General features: G+C 47.3%; 1 protein-coding gene across 1 annotated transcript; it reads left to right on the top strand.

Moving 5' to 3' along the window:
• The first annotated feature begins 152 nt into the window (after positions 1-152).
• On the top strand, positions 153-24,275 carry HPN (hepsin). The gene is made up of 13 exons (XM_006867377.1): positions 153-263; positions 828-897; positions 6,760-6,861; positions 6,945-6,986; positions 16,430-16,559; positions 16,633-16,755; positions 16,874-16,914; positions 17,557-17,722; positions 17,818-18,008; positions 22,967-23,062; positions 23,228-23,370; positions 23,530-23,694; positions 23,930-24,275. Exons 2-13 carry the CDS (start codon positions 882-884, stop codon positions 23,966-23,968), a joined length of 1,254 nt encoding a protein of 417 aa, XP_006867439.1. The 5' UTR covers positions 153-263; positions 828-881; the 3' UTR covers positions 23,969-24,275.
• Positions 24,276-27,862: the final 3,587 nt, after the last annotated feature.

Below are 27,862 nucleotides of genomic sequence, written 5' to 3'. Positions count from 1 at the left end.
GGCCCAGCCCCTATAAGCCCGGCCCCACTGGCCAGGTGGCCTCCGGAGCTGCCAATCCCATTGTCCGACCCCTCCCCGCCCCTTCTCCCGCCTCTTGCTCAGCCCCCTCCTCCTCAGGTGAGGCAGCCAGGCCTAGCAGGCCGTAGCCACCTCTGCCTCCCAGGTGCCTGCCGGTGTGGAGCCACCATGCTCCGCCGCAGGCCAGGAGACTGACCCTCGACCTGCACCAGCACACAGCTCTACCCCACCTGCTGGACCCCAGGGTAAGAACAAGGGCCCTCAGATTCACACCTTCAGTTCAGGGGACATGGGTCCCCTTACCCCCTATCCAACTTGAAGCCCAGCTCTTAACCAGGGGCTTGCAGGAACACCAAGAGAGGGGTTCTCTGGTATCTCCTAAAGCTTCCAGGAGTTATAGGATCTCCTTCAGACTCAGGAGATGGACCCCTTGATTTCTCCATCCTCAGACCCAGGAGTCTGGGGCCCAAACACCCTTCCTTCCCTAGGACCCAGAAGTTTTGGCTCCTAGTGGGCTCCTCTCTCAGACATAAACCTTCAGGTCCCCTAGCCCCCTCCTTTTCCAGGCCCGGGAACAAGGCTCCCAGCTCTGCAGATTCAGGAACCACCTCCCACCCCCCTCCCCCCCAGCTGCTGGTCAGCCACTGACCCCACCCTTGAACCCAGCCTGATCCCCATCCGTGATCACTGCGTGCTCTGGCCAGGGCCCAGTCTCTCCAGCCTCCCTGGATGGGCGCCTGGGACTGGGGGCACCAGGGCTGGACCGGGCCGCCCCCCAAGGCCCTGCCTCCCTGTCCATCTCCCCACAGGTCCCGCCCCGGCCTGGGAGGTCAGCCGGGGAATCATTAACAAGAGGCCGTGACATGGCGGAGAAAGAGGGTAAGCACCCCTTTCGCTAATCCCCCACTTTGGTTCTGCCTGGAGCCCCGCCTTGTGTGCTCTCTTTTCAACCCTCCACCCTTCCAGAGCCCCCTATCTTTAGGTACCCTTCCCCTTCATATCCTTACCCCCTTCTGAAGCTTCTTCCACTGGATTAACAATTAACCACACTTTGTGCACAGCTGAGCCTCCACCTGTCTCCATGGTACCGTATATGACCGTCCAGGCTTTGTGCCTCAGTTTCCCTTCACCCCTGGTGGTTAGGGATCTGCCTTCTGCTTCCAGGAGACAATAGTTACTGTAGTTCAGGATCTAGACTCTGGGGTCAAAACACAGAGGCCTGCGTTTGACGCGGTTCCTGCCACTTTCCTGCTGTGTGATCTTGTACACGTGACAATCCTGGGTCAAGTGTGGATCCTGATACTGCCTCCATGTAGTTGTTGGGAGCATGGACCACACCCGAGGCATCAGCCTGGGACTCAATACAATAAAAACCACAGCTGTTGTGACAGCTGCTGGCAGACTTAGAGACTAGGAACCCAGGACCCTTCACTGAGACGCCCACTGAATGTAGACATTCCTCCCGCCTCCTGGCTCTGTGGGCAGAAGAGCACAGGGAGGACTTTGAACTCAGCCTGGATGGATGGAGAGGAGAGAGAAGGCAGTGAAATCAACCCAGAGATGAAGGAGAAGAGAGAGAAGGCAGCGAAATAACCCCAGAGATGATGGAGAAGAGAGAGAAGGCAGCGAAATCACCCCAGAGACGACGGAGAAGAGAGAGAAGGCAGCGAAATCAACCCAGAGATGAAGGAGAAGAGAGAGAAGGCAGCGAAATCAACCCAGAGATGACGGAGAAGCTACCTAATGGCATGGCTGGCCCCATGGCCTTCTAGCAGCCCCTGAAGTGGACTCCAGATAACTTGACAGGCTCCATCTTTTTCCATCCTGGGACACCAACTAGAGAGGCCAGATTAGGAACGGCCTTGCCTTCTTCTGTTGGGCTGGACCCCTTCCCTTCCTTCTGGAACCAAGCTGTCTCGCTGAGTTGAGTTCTGAGCAGTACACTTTGCAGCTACAGTGGCTTTCGTTCTCTGGGTCTCTGTGTCCCCATCTGGAAACTGGAGAAAACAGTAATGTCTGGAGGCTCGGATGTAAATATTAGTATCATCTCTGGCCTCCTCGGGTCTCAGCATAGTTGTCATTTGACATGTGAACCTGGGCAGCTTTGGCCTAGGTTGAACTAGCTTGCCCATGGCTCAGGAAAAGGGGCTGCACCTGGCTGAGCATGTGAATGGTTGAGACTGGGGCCTTTGGGATCATTTCCCTCCTGGAGCAGACTGAAAGGAGGTAAAGGGTCTGGGGCCTGTGGATGAATAAACCAGGGGGGAAAAGCAGAAGAGATCCAGAAAGATGGGTCCAAGGAGAGAACAGATATAGAGTGGCAGAGTGAGGTTCTAGCATGTTCTGATTGGCTTGTTGCTGTTGGAGTTTTTGTGTTAACTATTACTGCGTGAGATTCTTGGTGCTACTTAGGGTTTTAGCAAGAAGGACAGGCTATCAGAGTTGACACTCAGAGAACAGTATGGCTAAAACCTGAGAGTTGACAAACTTCTGGGCACGTGCAGTGTCACCGAGAATTCTGATATGTGTGGATGTCAAGTTGAATATGGAGGTAGGAGGGCGATGAGACAGTCAAGCTGGGAGCGCACCTGTGGGACTTTTTTCCTTGTCTGTGCTGAGTCTCTCCACAAGATGGTGCTGGTGGTTACCCTTGTGGGCCTGGTATTTTATCAGTCCTTTTGTTCTGTGGCTTTTTGGAAGCTCTATGGTGGAGTCCTGGTGTGGCGCTGTGGGTTAATGCGTCAGACTGCAAAGCCGTTTGAACTGCAAGTCGGTAGTTCAAGCTCACCAGCTGCTCCTCAGAAACCCTATACAGGGTCGCTATGGGTTGGAACTGACTCAACGGCACTTAACAACAATGGTGGAGCCCTAAGGAGATCTGGTAGTGTAGTGGCTATGAATCGGGATGTGAACCACAAGGTCAGCAGTTCGAAACTACCAGCTGCTCAGCAGGAGCAAGATGAGGCTTTCTGCTCCCATAAAGATTTACAGCCTGTACAGGGTCACTATGAGTCGGAACTGACTCCAGGGTACTTAACAAGGTCGATGGTTCAAACCCACCCGCTACTCCTTGGAAACCCGTATACAGGGCAGGTACTGGGCCATAGGATAAGCACCAGACTGCTACGACAAGGTCGGTGATTCAAACCCACCCGCCACTCCTTGGAAACTCCTATACAGGGCTGTGGTGTGTCACTTAACAATGAAAACATCATCAGATGTTTAATAACCATAGGCTGCCTGACCTCACTGGGCAGAGGATCTTGGAGTCCATCCCAGTGGGAAGTCCTAGAGAGCTCTAGCCACATCTCCCTGGCTTCTATGTGGCCACCCAGGGCAAGGTGAACCTGGAGCCCTGGCAGGGGATAAGGAAGAGAAAGAGGAAGTGGGTATGAAAGATGCTCAAGTTACAGGCTTTGGAGGCAGTACACTGGGGCAGAGTATCCTGAGACTTGGGGAGTATGAGAAACCTAGGGGATATCTAGGAGTGCTTACCCAAGAGATCTCAGGACCCAAGATCCAAGGAACGAGTTCAGGGCTGAAACAGGAGAAAGTCCCCGGGCAGCCTTGTGGGTCATTATTAGACAGTAGATGCTGCTGCTCTTGTCAGGATCCACACTATCCAAGGAGTGGACAGAGGGGGACAGAGGAGAAGCACCGTCAGAAGAGTAGAACCAGATGAGTGTGGTGTTTCAGAAGCTAAAGAAAGTTGGGGCTACATGTGGCTGAGGGGTTACACAAGATGAGGACTGAAACACTGGGCAGTCAAGTGAGTCTGTTTTTAAGGACACAGAGCCAAGGATATCACCTGAGAGGGTCTTGGTAGCCCACCAATGAGGGTGGAAGAACTGTCTGAGAGAAGACCCAGGGCAGTAAGGAGGTGTATGCAGAAGCCGTGAGGGGGCACCTGGGGTCGAGGGAGTTCCTGGGGCCTGCTGTATCACTTACACAAGGCCCTGTTGCTTCAAGGAACCACAGGGTGAGGGTGTCTCCTCTCCCACAGAGCAAAGATTTGCAGCCCGGATATAGTTGTCTTCAGGGGACCCAGAGCAAGACACTGTCTGACCCACCAGAGGCACCCGGTTTTGGAATTGCCCCGATTTCCCCAAATTAGAGAGCATGGAAAGAGGTTTTTCCTTTCACGCTAGGATACACAGGGTAGCAGTGCTTACTGTCCCACCAGACACATCAGAGTCTCAGGGTGGACTCTAAAGGGCTCAGAGCCCTGAAAGTCAAGCCTGAGAACAAAGGAGCCAGCCCCAATCTGATGGTTACCAGGAGCCAAGCCTCCCAGCCAGAGCCAGGAAGATAGCCAGGAGCAGACTGGGGGTGAAGGAGGAGGGTAAGCCCACCCAAGATGAGCCAGGGTTAACCGGCAGGGACCATGGGAGGCCTCCCATGTCTTGAGTGGGAGACTCTGGGCTCTCACATTCTGAGACACCCACCTCCTGCTGGACCACTCCCCACTCTCTTCCGGGCACTGCCCTGGCCCTGTGCCTGACAGTCATCCTCCACAGACACAGTGTGGAGATCTGGGAGCTCCCGCAGCCCTGGGAGAGCTTGTAGATGCCAAGGGCAATTGGGACCATACCAAGTCTAGCTGAAGGCTTTTAGCAGTCTTTTCAGTTCTCCCACAATCCTTAGCAAAGGAGTTGGCTTTTAGTCCTCAGGACCTCTCTTCTCCCTGGACCACCAGGCTTCTCTAATTAACCCTAACCTTGGATTTTCATGGCCTTCCCTAAGCTTTTGTCATTTCGTCCACACCAATGACCTCTCTGTGGTCATTGTTAACTGCTGTCAGCTTGGTTCTGACTCATAATGATCCTATATAGGGTTTCAGAGGCTGTAGATCTTTGTGGGAACAGAAAGCCTCATCTTTCTCCCACAGAGTGATGGGTGAGCTTGAACTGTTGACCTCATGGTTCGCAGACCAGTGCTTACCCTACAGTGCAGCAGCGCTCCCAGTGGGTTCTGTAGCCCTCTAATATGTCATCCTGGTTCTTGCCTCAGGGCCTCACGGAGGTTTTTGCATGGCTGGCTTAGCTCAAAAGTCACTTCATGAAGTCCCTCCTTGACCCCCCTATGGAAGCCTCCCGGCTGTCCCCCTGACCTGTGTTATTTTCTTCAAATTATGTGTGTTAATTTCTAGAAATTCACCTCCTGCTTACCACTGTGAGACTGTAAGTCCCATGAGGGGCAGAATTTCATCAGCTTGGTGTTTAGGTCTGTCCCCAGAGCATAGAATAGATATATTCATATACATATACATACATACAGACAGACAGACAGACACACACACACACATATATGTATAAAGGAGCTCTGGTAGTGTAGTGGTTACAAATCAGCTGCTAACCTCAAGGTCAGCAGTTTGGAACAACCAGAGGTTCCGCGGAAGAAAGATGAGGCTTTCTGTTCCCATAAATATATATATATATATATAGTGCACTGGGTTAATGCGCTGGACTGCAAAGTCGGTTTGAACCACAAGGTGGGTGGTTCAAGCTCACCAGCTGCTCCTTACAGGGTCGCTATGGGTCAGAACCAACACTACGCCACTCAAAAACAGCAATATATGGATATAGACAGATAGATAGATGTATGTATGTATGCATGTATATGTGTGTATGTATGTATATGTGTGTATATATGTGCATATATGTATGTGTGTGTGTGTATATGTATGCCTACATAGTGGATGCTCAGTAGGACAATAAATGAATAAAGCTCCATATTACCAATGATGAAACATGTGCAGAGAGGTGATGGGAGTTTCTTAGGACCATACAGCCCTGCTGATACATGCAGTGAGCACTTAGTCTATACCAGGCAATGCAGAATAGTGAGAGGTAGCTCTGCCAAGTGGTTATATATTTGAGACCCCGTACCAAATCTACCCAGCATTCAGGACTCAGCTCTTCCCATTCCTGGCTGAGCCATGTTGGGCATATGAGTTTTAGTTTTCCAAATCTGGAAAATGGGCGTCATGATGGAAGCTTGAGAAAAGGACTGAGTAGATGCATTCAGAGCAGTACTTGGTACCTGGTGCACATCTGGTAAGAGCTTGGACATTATTATTACTTGACAGAACTGTCAAGTATATTATCTTTAAAGGTAAGTGCTAGGAGGGCGCCCATTTAAAAGATGAGGAAGCTGAGACTCAGAGGTGAAACCACCTGCTGAAGGTTCCAGCTAGGAAAGGGTAAGGCCAGTATTTTGTAGCAACTTTGGCAAATTTCTATGCTTTAGTCCCCAACCTCCAGGAGCAAATGTGATCTTGAAGCTAGTCTTAGTGGTGGTGATGGTAGATGGGCGTGAGGGTGGAACCCAGAGGGTCTGGAATAGCAGAGCAAAATGTGGCCGTGGGATTCTGCTGAACAACAGGAAAGAGATGCTCCAGGGATCCCTGGCAGAAGTGGACGAACCTAGAAAAGCCAGCGAGAGAGAAAAACACAGTGTTGTTGGAGAAGCGAAATCTCCTAAGTGCCCTCAGAATGTCAGGAGTGGAGGCAAGATGGCTGCCCTGGTCATACTCCCTTCCCAGCTGGACAAGCCTTGGAGAGCTGGACACCTGGTTGTCCATCTGGCAAGGAAGGGACGGCTCTGTCAACTGCGTGGTCCTGGGGGCCCAGAGCATGGCAGACTAGGGCATGGAGGTAGACAGAGCAGAGATTGCCCAGGGCCCAGGCCCTGCTGATAAGGTCAGAGCCGGCAGTGGCCCCAGCATGGTGTCTGTTGCAGGTGGCCAGACTGTGCCATGCCGCTCCAGATCCAAGGTGGCCGCTCTAACTGTGGGGACTCTGCTGCTCCTGTCAGGCATCGGGGCGGCGTCCTGGGCCATTGGTGAGAATGGCTCCTTGTGCCTCTACCTTCCACTGTCCCGCGTCGCCCCCACCCACCTGCCTTCACCTCTGCCTTCTCTGCAGTGACTTTTCTACTCAAGGCTGATCAAGAGCCGCTGTACCCGGGTGAGTAAAGCAGGTGGCGTTCCCTTGGGGACTCCTGGATACCTGAGCCCGACTCTTATCTGGGGATCCCTGGGGGGGAAAAAAACCAAAAACCTTTGCCTAGTGAGAATGTCATCAAAAGAGTATTGAGTAAATGCACAGATGCACATATAAACGCTAATAATCACAGTGCACGCGTATTGCATGCCTACGGTGTGCCAGACCCTTGTCGAAGCTTGTCACATGTCTTCATCCAATGTTTATTGAACTTCAAGGTGCTAATTTTTAATCATGAAATTAAATTGTTCTTGTTGTTAGGTGCCATTGAGTCGATTCTGACCCCATAGCAACCCTCTATAGGGTTTCCAAAGAGCAGCTTGTGAGCTTGAACCACTGACCTTGCAGTTCAAACGACTTTGCAGTCTGATACATTAGCCCACAGCACCACAGAGGATCAGAGAGTTCTAAAGTACAGCTTTCAAGCCATGAAATTGACCAGATTAGAAAACTATTAGCCTGTATGTCTCTCAGCAAGAAAAACAACAAAAGCAAACCCCACTCCATTGAGTTGATCTCTACTTCTTGTTGCTAAGTACTGTCCAGTGGGTGCTGACTCATAGCACCTCTATCTCGGCTTCTGAAACTAAATCTATATGGGAGCAGACAGGCCTCATCCTTCTGAGGAGTGGCTGGTGGGTTTGAACTGCTGACCTCGTGGCCAGCAGCCCAACGCCTGACCCACAGCACCATCAGGGCTCCTTGTCTCAGTTAAGAAAATGTTTTGTTAATCTTTGTTTTTTAAGTTTTAATTGTGAATTGAGTGATAGTTTACATGGGAGAACATCAGTTTTACACTCGTCCTATGGTATTTTGTTTCATTCCAATGACTACAATCCCCTCTATGCATCATCATTCAACAGTATTTGCTTCCATTCCTTCTGTATTTTGTTGTGTTTTGTTTTGTTTTTGGATGTACACCAAAACATTCTGGAATATATAATCATTTAAACAACCAAAGGGCACATTCTGTAAGCCTGCCTCCTGGCCACCAGCATACAGCCTTTCTCTTTCCATGAGTTTAGAGTCCTCAGCTGCTCTCTTTCTCCATGTTCTCATCTCTGCCTCCATCTCTGGTGTCGCTGCTTCTCTGGATAGGGTCCCACATTCTGCTCATGCTCTTCTCCCTTGATGGTCCTAGTGTACTCTGTTCCTGGACTGTAAGATTAACTACTCTCCGTTTTTTGTTACAAACCTTCTACCTTTACTGTTAAGCTTTTGTGTTGGTTTCATGTGTTTGTACACATGCCCTGTGAGGGTGGGACCACTATTTCCCCCCATTTTACAGATAAAGAAACTGAGGCTGAGAGCAATACAGTGATTTGTCCCAGATTTTAGAGCACATGTGGATTGTAACATGATGTAAAAATTTGTTTCTTACTGTAAAGCATAGTCAAAACTTGTCTGAGAAGCACAATCTCAATTCAGTGAATCCTTTTAAGCTCTCCCAAGAGACAGCTACAATCCATATTCCCATTTTGCAGATGTGTTAAGTGAGCACCAGATTGAGCACACAGCTGGTAAATGGTGGAGCCAGGAATGTGTCTTCAAGTGTGGGAAAGAGTTGCAGAAACGAATTGTGAAGTGGAGACGTGAATCTTCTCATAGACGAATTCCAAACTGCCTTTTTGTAGGGTTTTTTTCCAGGGCAGCAGGAAAAAAGGAAAAATTAGGTGGGATATATTTTTCATGTCGTTGAGACTCAACCAATTCCATAAAGGATTTAGCCCCTATCCTATTAAGGGAAGAAATGAAAATTCAAACAAGAAAAACCAGCATCGATATTGAATTATCTCAGCATTTACCTTTAAGACTGCTAACTGCAAGGATGGCAGTTCAAGCCCACCAGCTGCTCCTATAAACCCCGTATAGGGTCGCTGTGACCCAGAACCGACTGGATGGCACTTAAGCAGTAACAGGAAGGCATAGACCTTCAGGATCGGAATCGTTTTATTAAATCCTCACAATAGCCCCCTCCCACTTTTAAAAAACTTTTTCTTGGGAATTGGGTGAAGGTTTACAGAGCACATCAGTTCTCCACTCAACAATTCAGACACATTTTGTTTCATCTCATTGATTACAGTCCTCACAATGTAACATCATTTGACCCATATCCTCCCTGGGGAGACTGGTTCCCGTAAGTCGCCAGGACCCATAGCCAGTCACCTGTAAGGCTGGGATTGAAACCCAGAAACCCAGGCAGTCTGAGCACAGCCCTTACGTCTGATTAGAACAGGGCCTTGCTTCTCGAGAAACAGCTGACTTAGTTACATGATTAAGGGCTATACACCAGGCCCTGGCTGCAGCCTTACACAGAAGACTTGTGAAGTCGGGGCTATTATCACCACCCTCATTTCTGCAGGTGGGGGAACAGATCCAGTGAAGTGAACTGGCTTGAATATGTGGCAGAATGAGGGCTCAGACCCTGCTGGAAGTATCTGTCTACATGGCTTCCCAATGCCATCAGGACAAACCCTAGGCCCTGTGGATGTGGGCTCCCCTCCAGCCTCACCTGCAGCTGTTTCCTGGGTTCTCCAGGTGCAGCCCCAGCTGCCTCATTCCCTTACATGACCCTTGCACTGAAGCTTTCACTCCTTTCAAATTCATACCTGGATGCAGGCTTTGCTTTTGATCTGTGGGGCCTTACCCCAGTCCTGAACCCTCTCTGAGTCTCAGTTTCCTCATCTGTAAGATGGGGTAAGAATAATTGAATGAGAATTAGAGGCTCTTAACCTGGTGGCGTTATGGGGTTAATGCACTGGACTGCAAAGTTGGTTTGAACTGCAAGGTTGGCGGTTCAAGCTCACCAGTCACTCCTTGGAAACCCTATAGAGGGTCACTATGGGTCAGAACCAACTTGGTGTCACTTAAAAACACAACAACAACCAACTCAATAAAGTTGGCTTTTTGTTTTTCACCCTTGAGGCTTTAACTTTTCTGAGCAAAGGCCATCCTGGACCCCCAAACTCCATGTATTGTTTGTCATAGATACTAACACACCATTCATTGGAAAATGGGAAAAATAAACAACAAAACCCACACACACAAATACAATGGATGCACTGAAATTAAATGTAATTGTATAAATGGTACAACAGTAATGTTGTTAAGTGCTGTCGAGTTGGTTCTGACTCATAGCGACCCTGTGTAGGGTACCCGAGGTGTGGCTGGTGGGTTTGAACCACAGACCTTGTAGCTCAAACTGACCTTGGGGTCCAGTGCATTAACCCACAACACCATACCAGGACTCCACAACAGTAACATAGTTAAACAATTTTAAATAAAGATTACAGGAAGGCAGGGACATTTTGTTTACTGGCCCAGGCAGTGCCCAGCACATGGTAAATGTTCAAGAAATCTTTGCTTAATGAGTAAGCTCAAAACCAAACTCACTGCCATCGAGTGGGTTTGGGTTCAGAGTAACCCTGTACTATAACTCTCTATAAAAGCAGACGGCCTCATCTTTCTCCCATGGAGCAGCTGGTGGGTTTGAACTAGCCGACCTTGCGGTTAGCAGTCCAGTGCTTATCCGACAGCAACATTAGCACTCCTGCTTAATGGGTAAACATGAAGACAAATCAAGCAGATAACTAACTAGTTCAGGGTTCTCTTGCTGGAAATTAGCTGGGCCCTGCTTCAGACCAGACTCTGGCCAATGCCAGTACCTTTGCCCTTCAGCTGTACTTGAGTTTTTCAAAACAGTTGGGAAATTGAAAAAGAAAGAAACAAAATAAATCCTCAAATCAAAAACAAAACAGAAACCCAAAACATCCTACCTCATTTTTCTGGGATTTTTCACACCTCTAAATATATCAGGCAATTTGGTAAGCAAACCAGGTGACCTAGAACATACATTATTCACTGCTTTAAATAAGAAAAACAAGAATAAAGCATTTAAAATGAGCACCAGGCCCCTGGCCTTGTTTTGTCTGATGCTATTGTGGCAAAGTGGCAGCATCGATGGGCTCAAGCATGGCAACAATGGTGAGGCTGGCACAGGAATGGGCAGTGTTTCGTTCTGCTGTGCATAGGGTCGCTATGAGTCGGTACTGACTCGATGGCACCTAACAACAGAAAATTTGTCTTTTTCCAGAGATGTGGTCTTTGTGATTCCAGTGTATTCTGTCTGGTGCAACCCATGTGTAGAGTCACCATTTATGTTGTTGAGAAGCAGCGTTTGCAACGAATAAGTCATTGGTCTTGCAGAAGTCCATCCTTCTGTACCCAGGGCCATGTTTTCTAACTACTGAGGCTTTCTGCTCTCACAAAGATTTAAAGCCTGGGAAACACTATACAGGGTAGCTATGAGTCAGAACTGATTCGATGGCACTTAACAACAACAGACAAAAAGCTCCTTCCTTTATGTTTCCAACTTTTGCATTCCAATTGCTGGTGAATATCAATGCATCTTTTTTTTTTTTTTTTTTTTTTAAGGTTTTTATTGTGAATTGAGTGATCGTTTACATGGGGGAACATCAGTTTTACATTCATCATTTCATTGCAATGATTACTATCTCCTTCATGCATCAGCATTCAACAGTATTTGCTTCTATTCCCTCAGTTTTTTGGAGGTGGGTAGGGGGATGTACATAAAAGCACTCAGGAATATATAATCGATGCACCTTTTTTTGCATGGATCATTGATCAGTATCCTATTGAAGAGGCTGGTCAGGTTCTTCAGTTTTGCCATCACTCACTTTAGTGATTGGTACATAAATTTGAATGATTTGATCTTCCTTGTAAGCATGTGGATGGTATCATATTGCAAGCAGCATTGTACTTCCTGATAGATCTTGAGATAATCTCCTTGATAATGCATATGATGCGAATCTTCTTCAATTTGTCATCCTAAGCATAGTGAACCATATGATTCTCTGATTCAAAATGGCCCATACCTGTCTGTTTTAGCTCACTAGTGCTTAGGATATCTAGCTTTATGAATTCCATTACCTTTTTGATGACTTACAATTTTTATAGATTCATACTTCGTATATTCCATGTTCTGATTATCAGTGGATATTTACTGCTGTTTCTTCTTGTAATGAAGTCAGCATCACTTGATAAATAAAGACACTTCTAAGAAGTACACTAGAAAAAAGTTAACAATTTTGGTAAATGTTATAATTTAAGTAGATGTGAATGCATATATGAAGGCAAGTAAAAAAATAGTAGGATTCCAATTCATACTTACATGGATGAGTTTATTCCAAACAAAATGAGTTTAGCCTGTTCTCTGCTTTCAGTGGATAGCTGCAGGCAAGTTCTCTCAGGGATACATTTGCCTTAGTGTCATTAGGGCGCCTTCAAATACAGCCCAGTCAAAGCAGTGGTTTCTGACGGGATCTACGAGGCTAGATATCTTCAAGGCAGAGAAGTCAGCTCAAAAAGTTATGGCTACTGCATTTTGGGATCACAGAATGGCAATCTTGATAGATTTTCTCAAAGGCCATAGGACAATCATGGGGGTTTATTGTAAAGAAGTTTTAAGAAAATTGAAAACTACATTGCTGAGAAAAAGGCCAGAAAAGTCACAAAGAGGAATTTTCCTATCACAACAATGCACCTGCCCTTTCTTCAAAAGTAGCAATTTTTTTAAATGTAGCAAGTCCTAGGAGAATTTTTACTAGGAAACCTTAGTCCTGATCTTATCCCTGCAAACATCTTTTTGTTCCCCAATTTCAGAGAACGTTTAAAAGGAATACAATTTGAGTTCTTTGAGGATGCCAAGACTGTTGTTTTGACATGGTATAAACTGAAGAATTTAGAATTCTTTAGGAAGGGTTAGAGAGAGAGAAATACTCCCCTCAGGAGTGTATAATCCCAGATGAGGGATTTTTATATTTTTGTTAATAAAGACTTCTATGATTTTATAGCAAAAAAAGAGAAAGAACCAGTGGCATAGAATGTGACTTTAAAAATAATTGCAGCCTTGCCCCAGATACTCCTAAAGGGAGACTTCTTTCTTAAAACCCAACGCTCTCTGAAAATCCTGTTTCTGGAATTGTTAGAAGTCATTTTTAACTAAGGATTTACCTCCATTCCCAGATGGTGCTTCAAGCCTCTGATTTTGATCTTGAAGAGAATGGGTACCACCAGCAGAGGAACCGTGGTCCCCTTCTTTCACTCCTGGAGTGAGGGGTGTGGGCATAATTAAGACTAGCTGTCCAGGATGCTCTCCTGTCCTGACGCAGAAGCGTGGACTCAGGGCCCTGACAGGCAATGTGAGCCTAGAGCATAGAGATGCAGGGAACACACAAGTCGGGGGCCTGGGCTCAAATCTTGGGTTTGCTAGTTTTCAACTGTGTGTCTCTGAGCAAGTAAGTGGCTCTTAGTTTTCCCCTCTGTAAGACGGGTGTAGAAAAAGTCTTTGCCTCACAGGATGGCTGTGGGATTCAAAGACCCTCTAATGACACATACCCCATGGGGTCAGGCTCCTCAGTGAACAGAGCCATTACTATCATGATTACTGTTTAATCCGTGCTGCTTTTTCATTCTCAGGAGGGGGCCTCCCATGTAAGGCAATATCAACATTAAAGACTGGGGCTCTGAAGTCACGCAGATCTGAATTCAGGTCTTCTGTACCTCACTTGCTGTGTGATGTTGGGCAAGTCACCTGGCCTCTATAGGTTTCATCTGGAGAATGGGGATGAGATTGTGGCCTGTAGGGGGGTGGGGTTGATGGGGGTGGACAGGGAGAGCCTGTAGGATTGCACCAGGTGTACAGAAGGCCCCCTAGCAAAGCATAGTTCTCTCAGGAAGGTCTTGCTCTTCATTGTCCTGGTTTGTGTATGGCCTAACTGTGTTCCTTCTGCTGTTGTTAAGTGCTGCCGAGTTGGTTCCAACCCACAGTGACCTTGTGTAGGGTTTCCAAGGAGTGGCTGATGAGCTTGAACCGCTGACCTTTTGGTTCAAACCGACCCTGCAGTCCAGCTCATTAACCTGCAGGGCCACACCAGGGCTCCTGCAAATGTAAGCTTTCACCAGATTCAGTTTCCCAGTTCAGAGGCCACATCACAGGCTCATGAGAAAAGGACAAAGAGATTCACAGCTGGTTTTGCCCCAAACCCACTCCTTCTCGACCTTTGCCATCTCTGTTAGTATCAGCTCTGCCCTTCCCCTAGCTTAACACTCCGAGGTCTTTCCTGGACCATTCCATCCCTCACTCACATCCAGTCTGTTCGCAAACAGAATCTATCCAGAATCTCTTCTCCCCTCCGCTGTCTCCACCATCTTCTACCTGGACCATCACAGCACACGTGATGTCTTCTCCTGCACATCTCATCCCTACCTCCTCCGTGGTCTCCTTGCCCTAGTTCTTGATAAGCACTGGGCTGCTAACCGCAAGGTCAATGGTTCAAACCTACCCTCTGCTCCTTGAAAACCCTATACAGGGTTGCTCGACAACAGTCTGTCACCCACAGGGAGCTGGGGGAGTCTGTGAACACCAGACTCAAGTCCAGGCCCTCCTTTGCTCGGAGTTCTCCTCTGGCTGTATCTCCCTTGAAGTCAAAGCCCAAATCCTGACTCTGATCCATTCTATCCCCACTTCATCTCACTTTGCTCAGCCTCCTTGTTCCTCCAACACCACACACACTCCCAGCCTCTGGGTCTTGGCACCTGCAGTTCCCTCTGCCTGGTTTGCTGTTCCTGTATATGGTTTCATGGCTTTCTCGGCTCCTTCAGATATTTGTTCAGAGAGCCCGCTTCACAGTGAAGCTTTTCCTAACCACTTGTTGGAAATTTCATCCCCCACCTCAGCATTCCCTCTCCCTTTAGAAATCCAGGTGTGTTTTCTTTTGCAGTCCCTTAAAATCTTGTTACTCACTTCTATTTTACTGATTTACCCTGTTGATTATCTACCTCACCTATTGGACTTTGAGCTCCACAAGGGCAGTTTTTTTTGGTCTGATTTGTTCATTGCTTTGGCTGTGTGCTCCATTGTTGAAAATAGGGCCTGACAAATAGACACTCACTGTTTGGGGTCGCTATGAGTCAGAACTGATTCCACAGCACCGAATAACAACAAAATATGAATAAATACACCTCATGGCTGTGACCTAAGAGGTGTAGACAGGATTCCTCTGACTGTCAATGGGGGTGGGGTGGGGTGGTGGTGGTGGTGGTATGAGGGGTGAAAGAGAGTGTCTCTCTTCAACATAAATGGCCCCCGACCAGCCCCAGACGTGAACAGTCCCTCCTTAGCTCTCTTCAGCCCACCTGCACATTTCATCCCTACCTCTACTTAACGTTTGCACTGGTGGCATTTTGATTGCTCTTTGTCTACCCCTCAGCCTGTGATTCGGTGAGGGCAAACCCAGTATCATCACCCCATGGCACATGCGTCCACTTAACATTTGTTGAGTGAATGGGAATAAACACTGCGTTCTCCACTGGGAGAGATGTCATCGTGCATTTTAGCATGTTTAAGGTTCCAGAAAGTTCTGCTGTAAAGTTATAAAAACAAACCACTGCCACTGAGTTAACTTCTGGCTCCTAGAGACCCCATAAGGACAGAGTAACGCTGTTCATAGAGTTTCCGAGACTGGAAGTCTTTATAGAAGCAGATGGTCTCATCTGTCTTCTGTGGCCTTGAACTGCCCAACTTGTAGTTAGCAGCCAGTGCTTAACCCACTGTGCCACCAGGACTCCATGAAACTTTTTCTTTTTTTAAGACTATGGGACATCTGTTTAAACATTTTGGCAATCAGGTGGGGTTTTCTTGGAGTCCTGGTGTGGTGCTATACGATCCGCACTTGACTGCTAGCCACAAGGTTGGTGGTTCAAATCCATCAGCTGCTCCATGGAAACCCTATACAGGGTCACTATGAGTCAGAACTGACTCAACAGCACTTAACAACAATGTTGGGTTTTCAGGATGCAAAAAAGAAAAATTAAACTGGCTAAAAAGGAAAAAATATTATCTCATTTAACCAACAATTCAAGGGGTACTTCAGGCCTGGCTACATCAAAGCATTTTTTTTAAAAACTGTTGTCAGATGTCTCTCTTGGCTCACCTCGCTGTTGGCTTCCTTTGTCCCTTATCAGGACAAAAATGGCCCCCAAGAGCTTTAACCTGACACACCATGTTTTGGGAAATTCAGTTGAAACCCTTTCCTTCTTTTCAAATGTCCAAGCAAAGATCCAGACTTGCATCTCTTGAGCAGCACCCTAGGGATCCTACAGAAAGATGAGAGCCCTTGGTTCCTGGTGGGAGGGACCAGCCAGTGTTCTGGGGTTACTGTTCATTGGTAGGCATTGAGTCATGTGCCTTTCTAGAAACCGCAAAAAATCATGAAGGGGTTTTGGGTCTCTCTGGAACTCAGGACTAGAATAACAGGTTGGAGAACAGGCGAGGCTGTGGGATGCCTGTGTTGACCCAGGTGGCCCCTGGCCTTGTCCCCCTGTAGTGCAGGTTGGCCCAGCGGACGCAAGGCTCACGGTGTTTGACGAGACAGAAGGGACGTGGAGGCTGTTGTGTTCCTCACGCTCCAATGCCAGGGTGGCTGGACTCAGCTGCGAGGAAATGGGTTTCCTCAGGTATTGGGACTTCCCTGGGAGGGGTGGAAGCTGGGAAGGATGGGAGGACAGGCCTGACCCCTGCCCTGCCCAGGGCACTGGCCCACTCGGAGCTAGATGTACGGATGGCAGGAGCCAATGGTACCTTGGGCTTCTTCTGCGTCGATGAGGGGAGACTACCCCATGCCCGGAGGCTGCTAGAGGTCATCTCTGTGTGGTAAGGAGGACAGTGGGCAGCCCCTGAAACACCCCTACCTGTTCTTTCTCATTTTCCTTCCATCATCTTAGTTGTCATTTAAAAAAATTCTGTGTATCCATCCCTTTCTCTCTTACAGTGACTGTCCCAGGGGTCGATTCTTGAGTGCCATCTGCCAAGGTAAGATCTGAAACTCAGATTGCTCCCCTTTAGAAGCCCCAAGATGAGGCTATGTCCCCTTAGACCCTCTCCAAGGTCAACCTGTGTCCCCTCAGATCTCCTTGGGTGGTACTGTGCCCCCTCAGAACCTCTGGTGGGGACTGTGTTCCATCAGACCCCCAGGGTGGGACTATACCCCTCAGGCCTCCAGGGCTGAGCTGTGTCCACCTCAGACTCCCAGGGCAGGACTCTGTCCCCTTAGAACCCCCAAATTGGGCTGTGTTCCCTCGACCTCCAGGCCAATCTGTTTCCCCTCAGAGCCCCTTGGTGGGGCTAAGTCCCTTCAGAACCCCAGGGTGGAACTCTGTTTCCTCAGACTCCTGGAGTGGGCAGAGTCCCCTCAGACCTTTAGGGTGTGTCCTCTGAGATCCCTTGTTGTTGTTGTTAGTGCGGTCCAGTCAGTTCTGACTCATAGAAACCCCATATAGGGTTTCCAAGGAGCAGTTGGAGTGGGCTTGAACTGCCGACCTTGTGGTTCAAATTGACCTTATGGTTCAGTGCTTATCCTACAGCACCACACTAGGATTCTTTAAGGGCAGGGCAAGACCTGGGCACTGATTTCGCAGTCCCTTCACTGGTTCCTTCCTGTCCTGTCTCCCACAGACTGTGGCCGCAGGAAGCTGCCTGTAGATCGCATAGTGGGAGGACAGGACACCAGTTTGGGAAGATGGCCATGGCAAGTCAGTCTTCGCTATGATGGGGCACACCTCTGCGGAGGGTCCCTACTGTCCAGAGACTGGGTGTTGACGGCTGCCCACTGCTTTCCTGAGTGAGTGTCACCCACAGCACTAACCCCCAGATAGGCAGAGAGATGAGTGAATGTATCCAGGCAGGTTACCACCCTTCCCTCTTGTTTCCTGGTAGGCGGAACCGGATTCTGTCAAGATGGCGGGTGTTTGCTGGTGCAGTGGCCCAAGCCTCACCTCATGGCCTGCAGTTGGGGGTACAGGCGGTGGTCTACCATGGGGGCTATCTCCCCTTTCGTGATTCCAACAGTGAGGAGAACAGCAACGACATTGCCCTTGTCCACCTTTCCAGCCCCCTGCCCCTCACAGGTAAGTCTGAGGCAGCGTACTGGCCCAGGGACTCCAGAGGCCAGGGAAGACAGAAGAGAATGCCAAGGGTGCGAGAGAGCAAACTTAGGATTCACGTGTCCATGGTGATGAGGAATGATTGGTGTAACTGCCTTGGAAAGCACTCTAGGAGTTCCTCAAAAATATAAACACAGTGTTTTATTTGACCCAGCAATTTCATGTCCACACCAAAGTATGTACGCAACTGTTTGTAGCAGCATTATTCATAAGAAACAAAAGGTAGAAGCAACCCAAAGCTTTAAATCTTCAACGGAGAAGAAAGTTTTCTCTTTCTTCCATGGAGTGGCTGGTTGGCTTGATCCACCAACCTCGTGATTCATAGTCCATTGCTCATCATATGAAATTACCGCACTCTCTCTCTATATATGTTGTTGTTGTTAAGTGTCGTTGAGTCAGTTCCGACTCATAGCGACCCTTTATAGGGTTTCCAAAGAGTGACTGATGGATTTGAACTGCCAACCTTGCAGTTAGCACTCCAGTACTTATCCTATAGCGCCACACCAAGACACATGCTCTCCCTCTCTGTTTAAATATACATTGTTAGTTTCCATGGAGTTGTTACTGACTCATAACAACCTCAGGGTCCTATACCAACCTCACAATTATTGCTAGGCTTGAGTCCATTACTGCTGCCAATGTGCCAATTCAACCTGTGGGGGCGTCTTCCTCCTTTTCAATGACCCTCCACTTTGTGTTGGTGGTCCACTGAGTCAGTTCTGACTCATTGTGACCCTGTATAGGGTTTCCAAGATTGTAAATCTTTACCGGAACAGAAAGCCTCATCTTTCTCTTGCAGAGTGCCTGGTAGACTCGAACTGCTGACCTTGTGGTTAGCAGCTTAACATGTAATCACTGTGCTACCAAGGTTCACCACTTTACCTTCCACTTTACCAAGCATGATGTCCTTCTTCAGATACTGATCCCTCCTGGTAACATGTCTGAAATATGAGAGATGAAGTCTTAACCATCCTGGTTTCTAAGGAGCATTTTGACTTTAATTCGAGCACAGATTTGTTTGTTCTTCTGGCCATCCACTGTACTTTCACTATTCTCCTCCAGTACCATAGCCAAATGCATCAATTCTTCTATAGTCTTCTTTATTCATTATCCAACTTTCACATGCATATGAGTCCATTGAAATTACCGCAACTTAGGGTCAGGCGCACCATAGTCCTCAAACTGATATCTTTGCTCTCGAACACTTAAAGAGGTCTTGTGCAGCAGATTTGCCTAATGTAATACGTCGTTGGTTTTCCTGACTGCTGCTTCCATTAGTGTTGATGGTTGATCTGAGCAAAATGAAGTCTTTGAAAACTTGCATCTTTTCTCCGTTTATCTTGATGTTATTTATTGGTCCAGTAGTGAGGATTTTTGTTTTCTTCGCATTGAGGTGCAACGCGTACTGAAGGCTGTGGTCTTTGATCTTTATCAGTAAGTATTTTAAGTACTCTTTGCTTTCAGCAAGCAAGGTTGTATCACCTGCGTATTGCAGGTTGTTAATGAGTCTTCCTCCAATCCTGGTGCTACGTTCTTCATATAATCCAGCTTCTTGAATTACGTGCTCAGCATACAGATTGAATAAGTATTGGAGAAAAAACATAGCCTTGGCACACACCTTTCCTAATTTTAAACCATTCAGTGTACCCTTGTTCTGTTTGAACAACTAGCTGCATTTTGGTCTATGTACAGGTTCCTCATGAGCACAATTAAGAGTTCTGGAATACTCATACTTTGCAATGTTGTCCATAGCTTGTCATGATCTATACAATCAAAAGCCTTTGTATAGGCAATAAAGCACAGGTAAACATCTTTCTGGTATTCTCTGCTCTCAGCCCAAATTCATCTGACATCAGCAATGAAGAACTCCCGTTCCACATCTGAATCTGAATCTGGCTTGAACCTCTGGCAGTTCCCTGTCAATGTACTGTGTGTGTGTGTGTGTGTGTGTGTGTATATATATATATATGTGTGTGTGTGTGTGTTTTTATTGTTAATTATGTGTTAGTTTACATGGGTAAACATACCTTTACATTCATCCTATCCTATTTTGTTTCACTTCAATGATCACAATCCCCTGCATGCATCATCAAACAACCAAAGGGTACACCCCACACGCCTGCCCCGAGGCCGCCAGCACACAGCCCCTCTCCCTCCCTGAGTTCAGAGTCCCCAGCCGCTCCTTCTGTCCACATCATTGCCTCTGCCTTCATCCCTAGCGTTGAACGTCAACCATTCTTTTCAGTACAGTGACTCTGTATTCCTTCCAGCTTCTTTTGATGCTTTCTGCATCGCTCAGTATTTTGCCCATTTTATTGTTGTTAGGTGCTGTGGAGTCAATTCTAACTTCCAGCAACCCTGTATAGGGTTTCCAAGGAGCAGATGGTGGGTTTGAACTACCAACCATGTGGTTCATAGTCTAGTGCTGATCCTATAGCGCTAAGATTCAGTTCAAACCAACTTTGTGGTCCGGTGCTTATCCTACAGAGCTACATCTAGGCTCCAATAACCTTAATACTAATGAATTCATGATAGTGGAGTCCTGGCGTGGTGCTGTGGGTTAGTGCATTGGACCACAAGGTCGGTGGTTCAAGCTCACCAGCTGCTCCTCGGAAACCCTATACAGGGTCACTATGAGTTGGAACTGACTCGATGGCACTTGATAACAGCAACAATAATAGTAGCAAAATGATATATTAATGATAAGTAATAGACAAATAGGAATCACCATGATGAAAGCGAGCACTTGATACCGCATCTCCTATGTCCCCGACACTGTTCTAAGTATGCCCCATAGAAGAATGGGACTGATCCTCACAGAATCCTCGTGAGGGTGGGCCCTCTAAGGATTGTCTTTGCTCATATGTGGAAGGGTTTTGACACAGGGAAGTTAAATCTTGTCCCCAGTTCTCACAGCTGGAAAGTGACAAAAATTTGAGCCCAAGCCAACTAGCCTATCACTGGGTCCTGTGCCTATCACTCCAGGCTCTGCTCATAACTGCAGGGAATTTAGTACCATCATATGGTTTACTGAACCACAAGGTCGGCAGTTCAAACCCACCAGCTGCTCCTTGGAAACCCTTAGCTATACAGGGTTGCTATGAGTTGGAACCAACTCATCAGCACTTGACAACAACAACAATATGGTTTATAGGAGCCCTGGTGGCACAATGGGTTAAATGTTGGGCTGCTAACCACCAGGTCAATGGTTCAAACCCACCAGCCCTTCTGCTGGAGAATGATGAGACTGGCTGCTCCCATGAAGATGTACAGTCTCTGAACCCTCTGTCCCCTTGAGTTGCTTTGAGTTAGAACCCCCTCCATGGCAGCCGGTATGGTGTGGCTTGCATTTTATGTATTTTTAGGGTTATTTTTTCTTTAATGATCGTTGATACTGGTTCTCCATTTTTGGGAATGATATTCATTGTCCTTTAAACCACACCAAAGCAAACCCTTTCCCTGAGTGGAAAAAGTAAGGAAGTGCCCACGGGGACACAGGCTGCTGGAAGTACCAGCATGAGCTTTGGGGCTTGATTCGGGTAGGACTTTACATCAGTATCACCCACCCCACCCCACCCCGTGCCTCAGTTTCCCTCATCTATACAATGACTGCCTAGGGTTGAGAAAATGAAAGGGTCAGTGCGAACAGAACACACAGAGCAGCGCTGACCCTTGGAGCCCTCCGGAAATGGGAGCACTCGTTAAAAAAAAATTTTTTTTTTTAACTTTTTATTGTGAATTCAGGGAAGGTTTACAGATTAGGTCATCAGTTTTGTCTTCAACAAATCACACACTTTGTTTCAGCTCAATGATTGCAATCCCTTCCGCATAAAAACAGAGTCCCGCTTCCTCCCTGGGGTTCCTAGTTCCATTCCACTCACCTTCCCAACCTATCTCAACTTTGTCCTTAGGTCAGTGTTGCCCCTTTGATCTTAAATAGTTGACCATTCCATGGTGAACAGGCCTTAACTATGTTGTCGTCCCTACTATATTCCTGTCTACTGCTTGGCTGAAAATTGTGCAAATTCCATTCTAGACTGAAGAGTGGCCAAGAGCCGTTGTCTTGGGTTCCTCCAGTCTTTCTGAGTAGCAAATCTGGTCTCGGTTTTTAAAAAATAATTATATGTTTTGGTCCACATTTTCTCCCACTCTATCCAGGCCCTTCCAGTGCGATCCCTTCCAGAGCAGTGGTTAGTGGTAGCCGGGCACCATCTAGTTCTTCTGATCTCAGGGTCATTAACTATTTTTGCTGTTGATTCTGTTGCTAGTTATCTGAGCACTTCCTTTTTGCCAGGTGTGCCGATCAGCACGTCACCACATTCCTCACTCCGACCCTTGGGAGATTGAGCAATGAAGATTAGTTCCATTTTACAGATGAGAGCACTGAGGTACAGGCAGGTGAAGTCACAGGAAGACAGCTGTCAGAGTTGCTGAGGCCACTTGGCTAGCTTGTGCAGTGCACAAAGAGGCCTTAAGTCTCAGACACGCCATCCTCACCATGGGTGGTGATGTAAGTCAGGTGCCTCGAGATAAGGGAGCTTTTCCTATTCTCATAAAGGTTCCTTTTGGATGGGTAGCCATCCCTGTGGGCCATAGTTAAAAGCACAGGCTTGGGAGTTGGGTTAACCTGTGTTCAAATTCTGGCTTGGCCACCTATTCATTGTGAAGCTTTGAATAAGTGACTCAGGTGTATTCCCCTCCTCTGTAAAATGGGATAATAGTTACCCCTGCCTTCCTGGGCTGATGGACGACTAAAGGAACTGGAGTAGGAAAAAGCTTACTATGTAGGGATCCCTCAGTTATGATTGTTAATGAAAGGACAGAGGAAAGGCTGGGCTGGGGCATGTAGATATGATGGAAAGGAGGCTTGTACCTGGTGGGGCAGGCCAGCGGGGGCTGGACCAGCGTGGTCTCTCCCCCAGAATACATCCAGCCTGTGTGCCTCCCAGCTGCTGGCCAGGCCTTGGTAGATGGCAAGATCTGCACTGTGACTGGCTGGGGCAACACACAGTATTATGGTGAGTCCCAGTTCCCTGCTTCTGAGGCCATTAGGGAGACTGAATGGGGGCTGGAGATGGGCACTCTGACTTGTTGAATGATTCTTGGGCCCTGGGCTGGACACCAGGAGGGAAGGGGGTTGTGTGTGCTCCCAGATCTGGCCAGCCTTGCCCACATGCCCCCAGGCCAACAGGCTGGGGTTCTCCAGGAGGCCCGAGTCCCTATAATCAGCAATGATGTCTGCAACGGTCCTGACTTCTATGGGAATCAGATCAAGCCCAAGATGTTCTGTGCTGGCTACCCCGAGGGTGGCATTGATGCCTGCCAGGTGAGGGATTGTGGGTAGCCCATGGCCCCTGTCACTCCAGGGAGGGGGACGCAGGTTAGTGGGTGGTCAGGCTCAGTGACCACAACCTGTGGCCATCCTAGAGAGGGCCTCCTGGACAGGCGGCTCAGCTTCCAGCCACAGTTCTCCTTCTTCCTCCAGGGTGACAGCGGTGGCCCCTTTGTATGTGAGGACAACATCTCTCGGACACCACGTTGGCGGTTGTGTGGCATTGTGAGCTGGGGCACCGGCTGTGCCCTGGCCCAGAAACCAGGTGTTTACACCAAAGTCAATGACTACCGGGAGTGGATATTCCAGGCCATAAAGGTGAACATCACGCTCCAATGGGATGCTGAGGGTGGGAACATTTGGGACTCTAATAAGGAATAGGGGAGAGAGATTCAGAGAGCTTTAGGAAACTCATCCTTGAACCTTGAAAAGGCCCTCTAGGGAACACATTGATTCCAGAGGACCAGGGAGGGCTAGTTGTGGGGCATGGGGGTGGAGAGGCGGGAGGGGGAAGCCTCTCAGACCTCGGAAGCCCCCAGTTGTCTTTCCCCAGACTCACTCCGAAGCCAGTGGCATGGTGACTCAGCTCTGACCTGTGACTTCTCCTCACTGCCCACGCCTCCAGGGCCCAAGTTGATCTATGTGGTTCAAGCCATACATAGTGGGGTCCATGCTGGGCCTGGGAAGGAACAGTGTTCTTCTTGGACCCAGCCCACAGGTCCAAGGATGCCCTCCCTCCAGAGCCCTCTATTTCATAGTGGCGGGCTCATTCAGCCCTGGGACCACCCAAGTCTTACCCACCTGATGCCCATGTAAATATTTTTCAGCTGTCTGGGGACCCTGTATAGGTGCCCCCCTGGCTGCACGACACTCTTTAAATAATAAAGATGGTTTTGATTAATGTAGACTCTGAGTTTGCAAATATAAGCAGAAGTAAAGACATTGTTGAGGTGTGGGGCAATTATGGTCTGCCACAAATTAGAGAGCTTGATCCCCCAATGTCCTCTGGTTCCAGAGAAGAGAATGAATTGGTTCACTTCAACCGGAAACACCTTGACAAAACTGGTTTCAGATACTGCTGGTTCCAGCTGTTCAGATAGTTTTCATCTCTCAGATCTGTATTCATCTGTGTCAGTTTCATTTTCTAGCAGCTTCCTTCACAACCAGCTGTCTGCCCAGACTCAACCAGACCAGCCCCTGTGGAAAGAGACTGCTTCCTCCCTCTACCTGCAATAGCGCCAGGAAAAAAAAGTTCCAAGCTTTAGACAGATTTGGATCATGTGTTTTTCCTCATCCAATCACTGTGTGCCTGATGCATTTTTTGTGTGTGTGTGTGTGTGTGTTAAACCCTCTAAACCACATGACATGAGGTGGGTGGTAGTGTGGGGCGGGGTGTGAATTTCACTGCAGTTTCCAGAGAACGTGGGTGAGGATTCTCAGTACACAGGAGAAGACAGTCACCTTGCAGGGCCCTGCAAGCTGGGGATGAGGGTGCCTGGTCCCCGCCCCCATGCCCCTTCTGAGCTTGGAGTTGGACCCTGGCTGCTTTTGGGGAGTGAGTCACTCTCCCATTCTGTCCCTGCCAAACCCATCACCATTAAGTTGACGCCGACTCATAGCACCTCTATGTAGGGTTCCCGAGGTTGTAAATCTTTAGAGGGGTGCAGAAAATCTCTTCTTTTTCCTGTGGAGCAGTTGATGGGCTTGAACTGCTGGCCTCTGAGTTAGCAGCCCACCATGTCAACATTTGTAGATTTTTCACGGTGTTCCTGATGGACACCAGGGGGTGCTCTTGCCCCTAGCCGGTGAGAAATTAAGGTGTGGGCTGTTTTCTTGGCCATGGCTTTCCAAGACTTGAAGTGATAACAATTATAATGCATCACCCATCAGCCACAAGCTCTCAAAGCAATTTTCTAAAACATGAATCAATACAGAAAAGAAGCCACTGGGCAAGTAATGAACGATCCATTTGGAACATGCTTAAAGTATCACTCCCTGTTTATCAAACAAAACTTTAGCAAGGTTGAGCCTCAAATTTGCTTTGTTGGGAACACTCCAGCCCCACACCTTACCTGTAGTCACTCTGTGAAGCTCTGTTGGAGCTCTTCATGTGGTCACATTCTCCTGCCTGTCTTATGTGAACTGCGGCTCCAGACTGCTCACACATTGCTTTGTGAGAAATGTATTAACTTCAGGGAATGTGACTATAAGTTTCCTTCATAATTGATTGTCCCCTGAAAATTGTTGCACTAAGGAAGTTTGGGGACTGAGAACACAGAGCACCATGGGGATTCTAAGGTGACATCGCTAATTCTTGGATAGTCTGAACAGATTCTGGGGTGGGGAAGGTCTTATTCTAGGGAATCTGGATGAAGTTGGGGCATTAAAAACCAATAGGGGCCAGGTGATATGAAGTGAGAGAAGATGCACAGAAACACTCAAACTTGCAGATAGTACCCATTTGACCTAGCCACAATGGTTTGATAATCAGAACTCTACTAGAGGAAGTTAAAAAAAATTTTTTATATAAAGGAAATGAGTGTAAATTACTGCAATTTGATGAACCTGAGCTATACTTATGGATGTAGTAGCTCAAAATACCAACAGAGGGAAGGAGTCGTCACATCAAATATCAATGCTATCCCCTCTGTATACAGGGTAGATGGGAACAGGCAACTTAGATATTGGCTACCTAAAATGAGGGGGTGATAAAGGCACGAAGTGACTGGCTTACAAGTTTTCAAGAGGAAGTTTAGTTTAAGAGTGTGTGGAGGAAGGTAGAAACCCCACTGAATAGTTTTCATCTTGTCCAGACATGTCTGGTGAAAAGAGATGGGGATAAGATTCTTATGATTCAGTAGTAATTGTTATCATGACTAATTGCGACTGTCACAACTGTAAAGGTAGAACTTTTGTAACAAAAACAGGGGAGTAGTTTATCTTACAGTCCAGAAACAGAGAACCCTAGGACCATCAAAGGAGAAGAGCACAAGTGGAATGTGGGACCCTATCCAGAGAAGCAGCAACACCAGAGATGGAGGCAGAGATGAGGACAAGGAGAGAGAGAGCAGCTGAGGACTTTAGACTCATGGAAAGAGAGGGACTGAGTGCTGGCGGCCAGGAGGCAGGCTTGCAGAATGTGCCCTTTAGTTGTTTAAATGATTATATATATATCCCTGAGTGTTTTTGTGTAAATCCCCCCAAAACAAAAAACAAAGGTAATGGAAGCAAATACTGTTGAATAACGATACACTGAGGAGATTGTAATCATTGCATTGAAATGATGGTGTAAAGCCGATGTTCTCCCATGTAAACTATCACTCAGTTCACAATAAAAACTTAAAAACAAAAAACTAATAGGGCATCTACTAGAAAAGTGTAAGCTGGGGAGCCATTCTGGACTCTCTCAGCGTTACTGCTTTCTTGGAAGGATACAGTGGGGATTGCAATTCACTCAGCAACCATTTACCAGTTTCCTTTGTGTGCAGGGATCGGTGACACTCAGTTCCTCCCACCAGCCTTGCTATCCCACCCTCCCCTAGACCTCCAAGGAGCCCTGTAGATACCAGAAAATAATAATAAAATAATAACCACAGGGTTGCTTTGACGTTCAGTTGGGATCTTGCTCTTTGGAAAGGCTGAATATTAAAATTCTGACTTCTGTGTCATTGCTGTGCATCTCTAAGCCAGGAGTGATTGAGCCATCTTCTCTAATTAGTGTAAGCACCTCAGGAACACAAGTATGAGTTTTGCATTCCTATTTAGTGTTCCTCTCTGAATATTCGCTTTCAAATATAGAAAATGCCTTCTTTCTAACTTGGAATGGAAAACTCCGTAGGTGGTTTATAAATTGGCATGCTCACAGTTGAGCTGAAGGAGAAATATACAGTTATTATTCCATAATAAAGGTTTCACAAGTAAAATACCACCATAAGTAGCAATGATTGTAAAACCCATTCCTTTTACTTTCCGAAACAATTGCTGTGAACATTCAAACAGTAATGTAAATAGGGAAATGGATTGCTAGTTTCTGCACAAAGAGTTGGTTATGTTACTAAATACTATAATTGCTAAGTGAGCAGTTGTGTTGGTTTTATTGATACATAACAAACCACCCCCTAATTTCATAACATAAAAGGACAACTATTTTATTACGATCATGGATTTTATGAGAAGTCAGAAAACATAACTATGCAGGTTACTATTCATACATACACAAGTTTCTCCCCAACAAAACATGTTTAAACAGTCTCTGCAATCGGTGGGTGGCTGCAAACAAGTTCTCTAGGTAACACACTTGTCTTAGTCTGGTTAGGATGCCTTCAGAAATAAAAGGACCAATCAAAACAGTGGTTTCCGAAGTGATTTGCTAGGTCAATCTGATTCAAGGCAGAGAGGTCAGTTCGGGAGATTATGGTAATGTTTTGGCAGGGGCCCAAGGAGGTAATCTTGATACACTTTCTCAACAGACACAGGATGATTACGG

Source organism: Chrysochloris asiatica, unplaced genomic scaffold (assembly GCF_000296735.1).
Source record: "Chrysochloris asiatica unplaced genomic scaffold, ChrAsi1.0 scaffold00104, whole genome shotgun sequence".
NCBI lineage: Eukaryota > Metazoa > Chordata > Mammalia > Afrosoricida > Chrysochloridae > Chrysochloris > Chrysochloris asiatica.
Note: the sequence above shows the minus strand (reverse complement) of the source record. Positions and strands in the feature narration are given on the sequence as shown.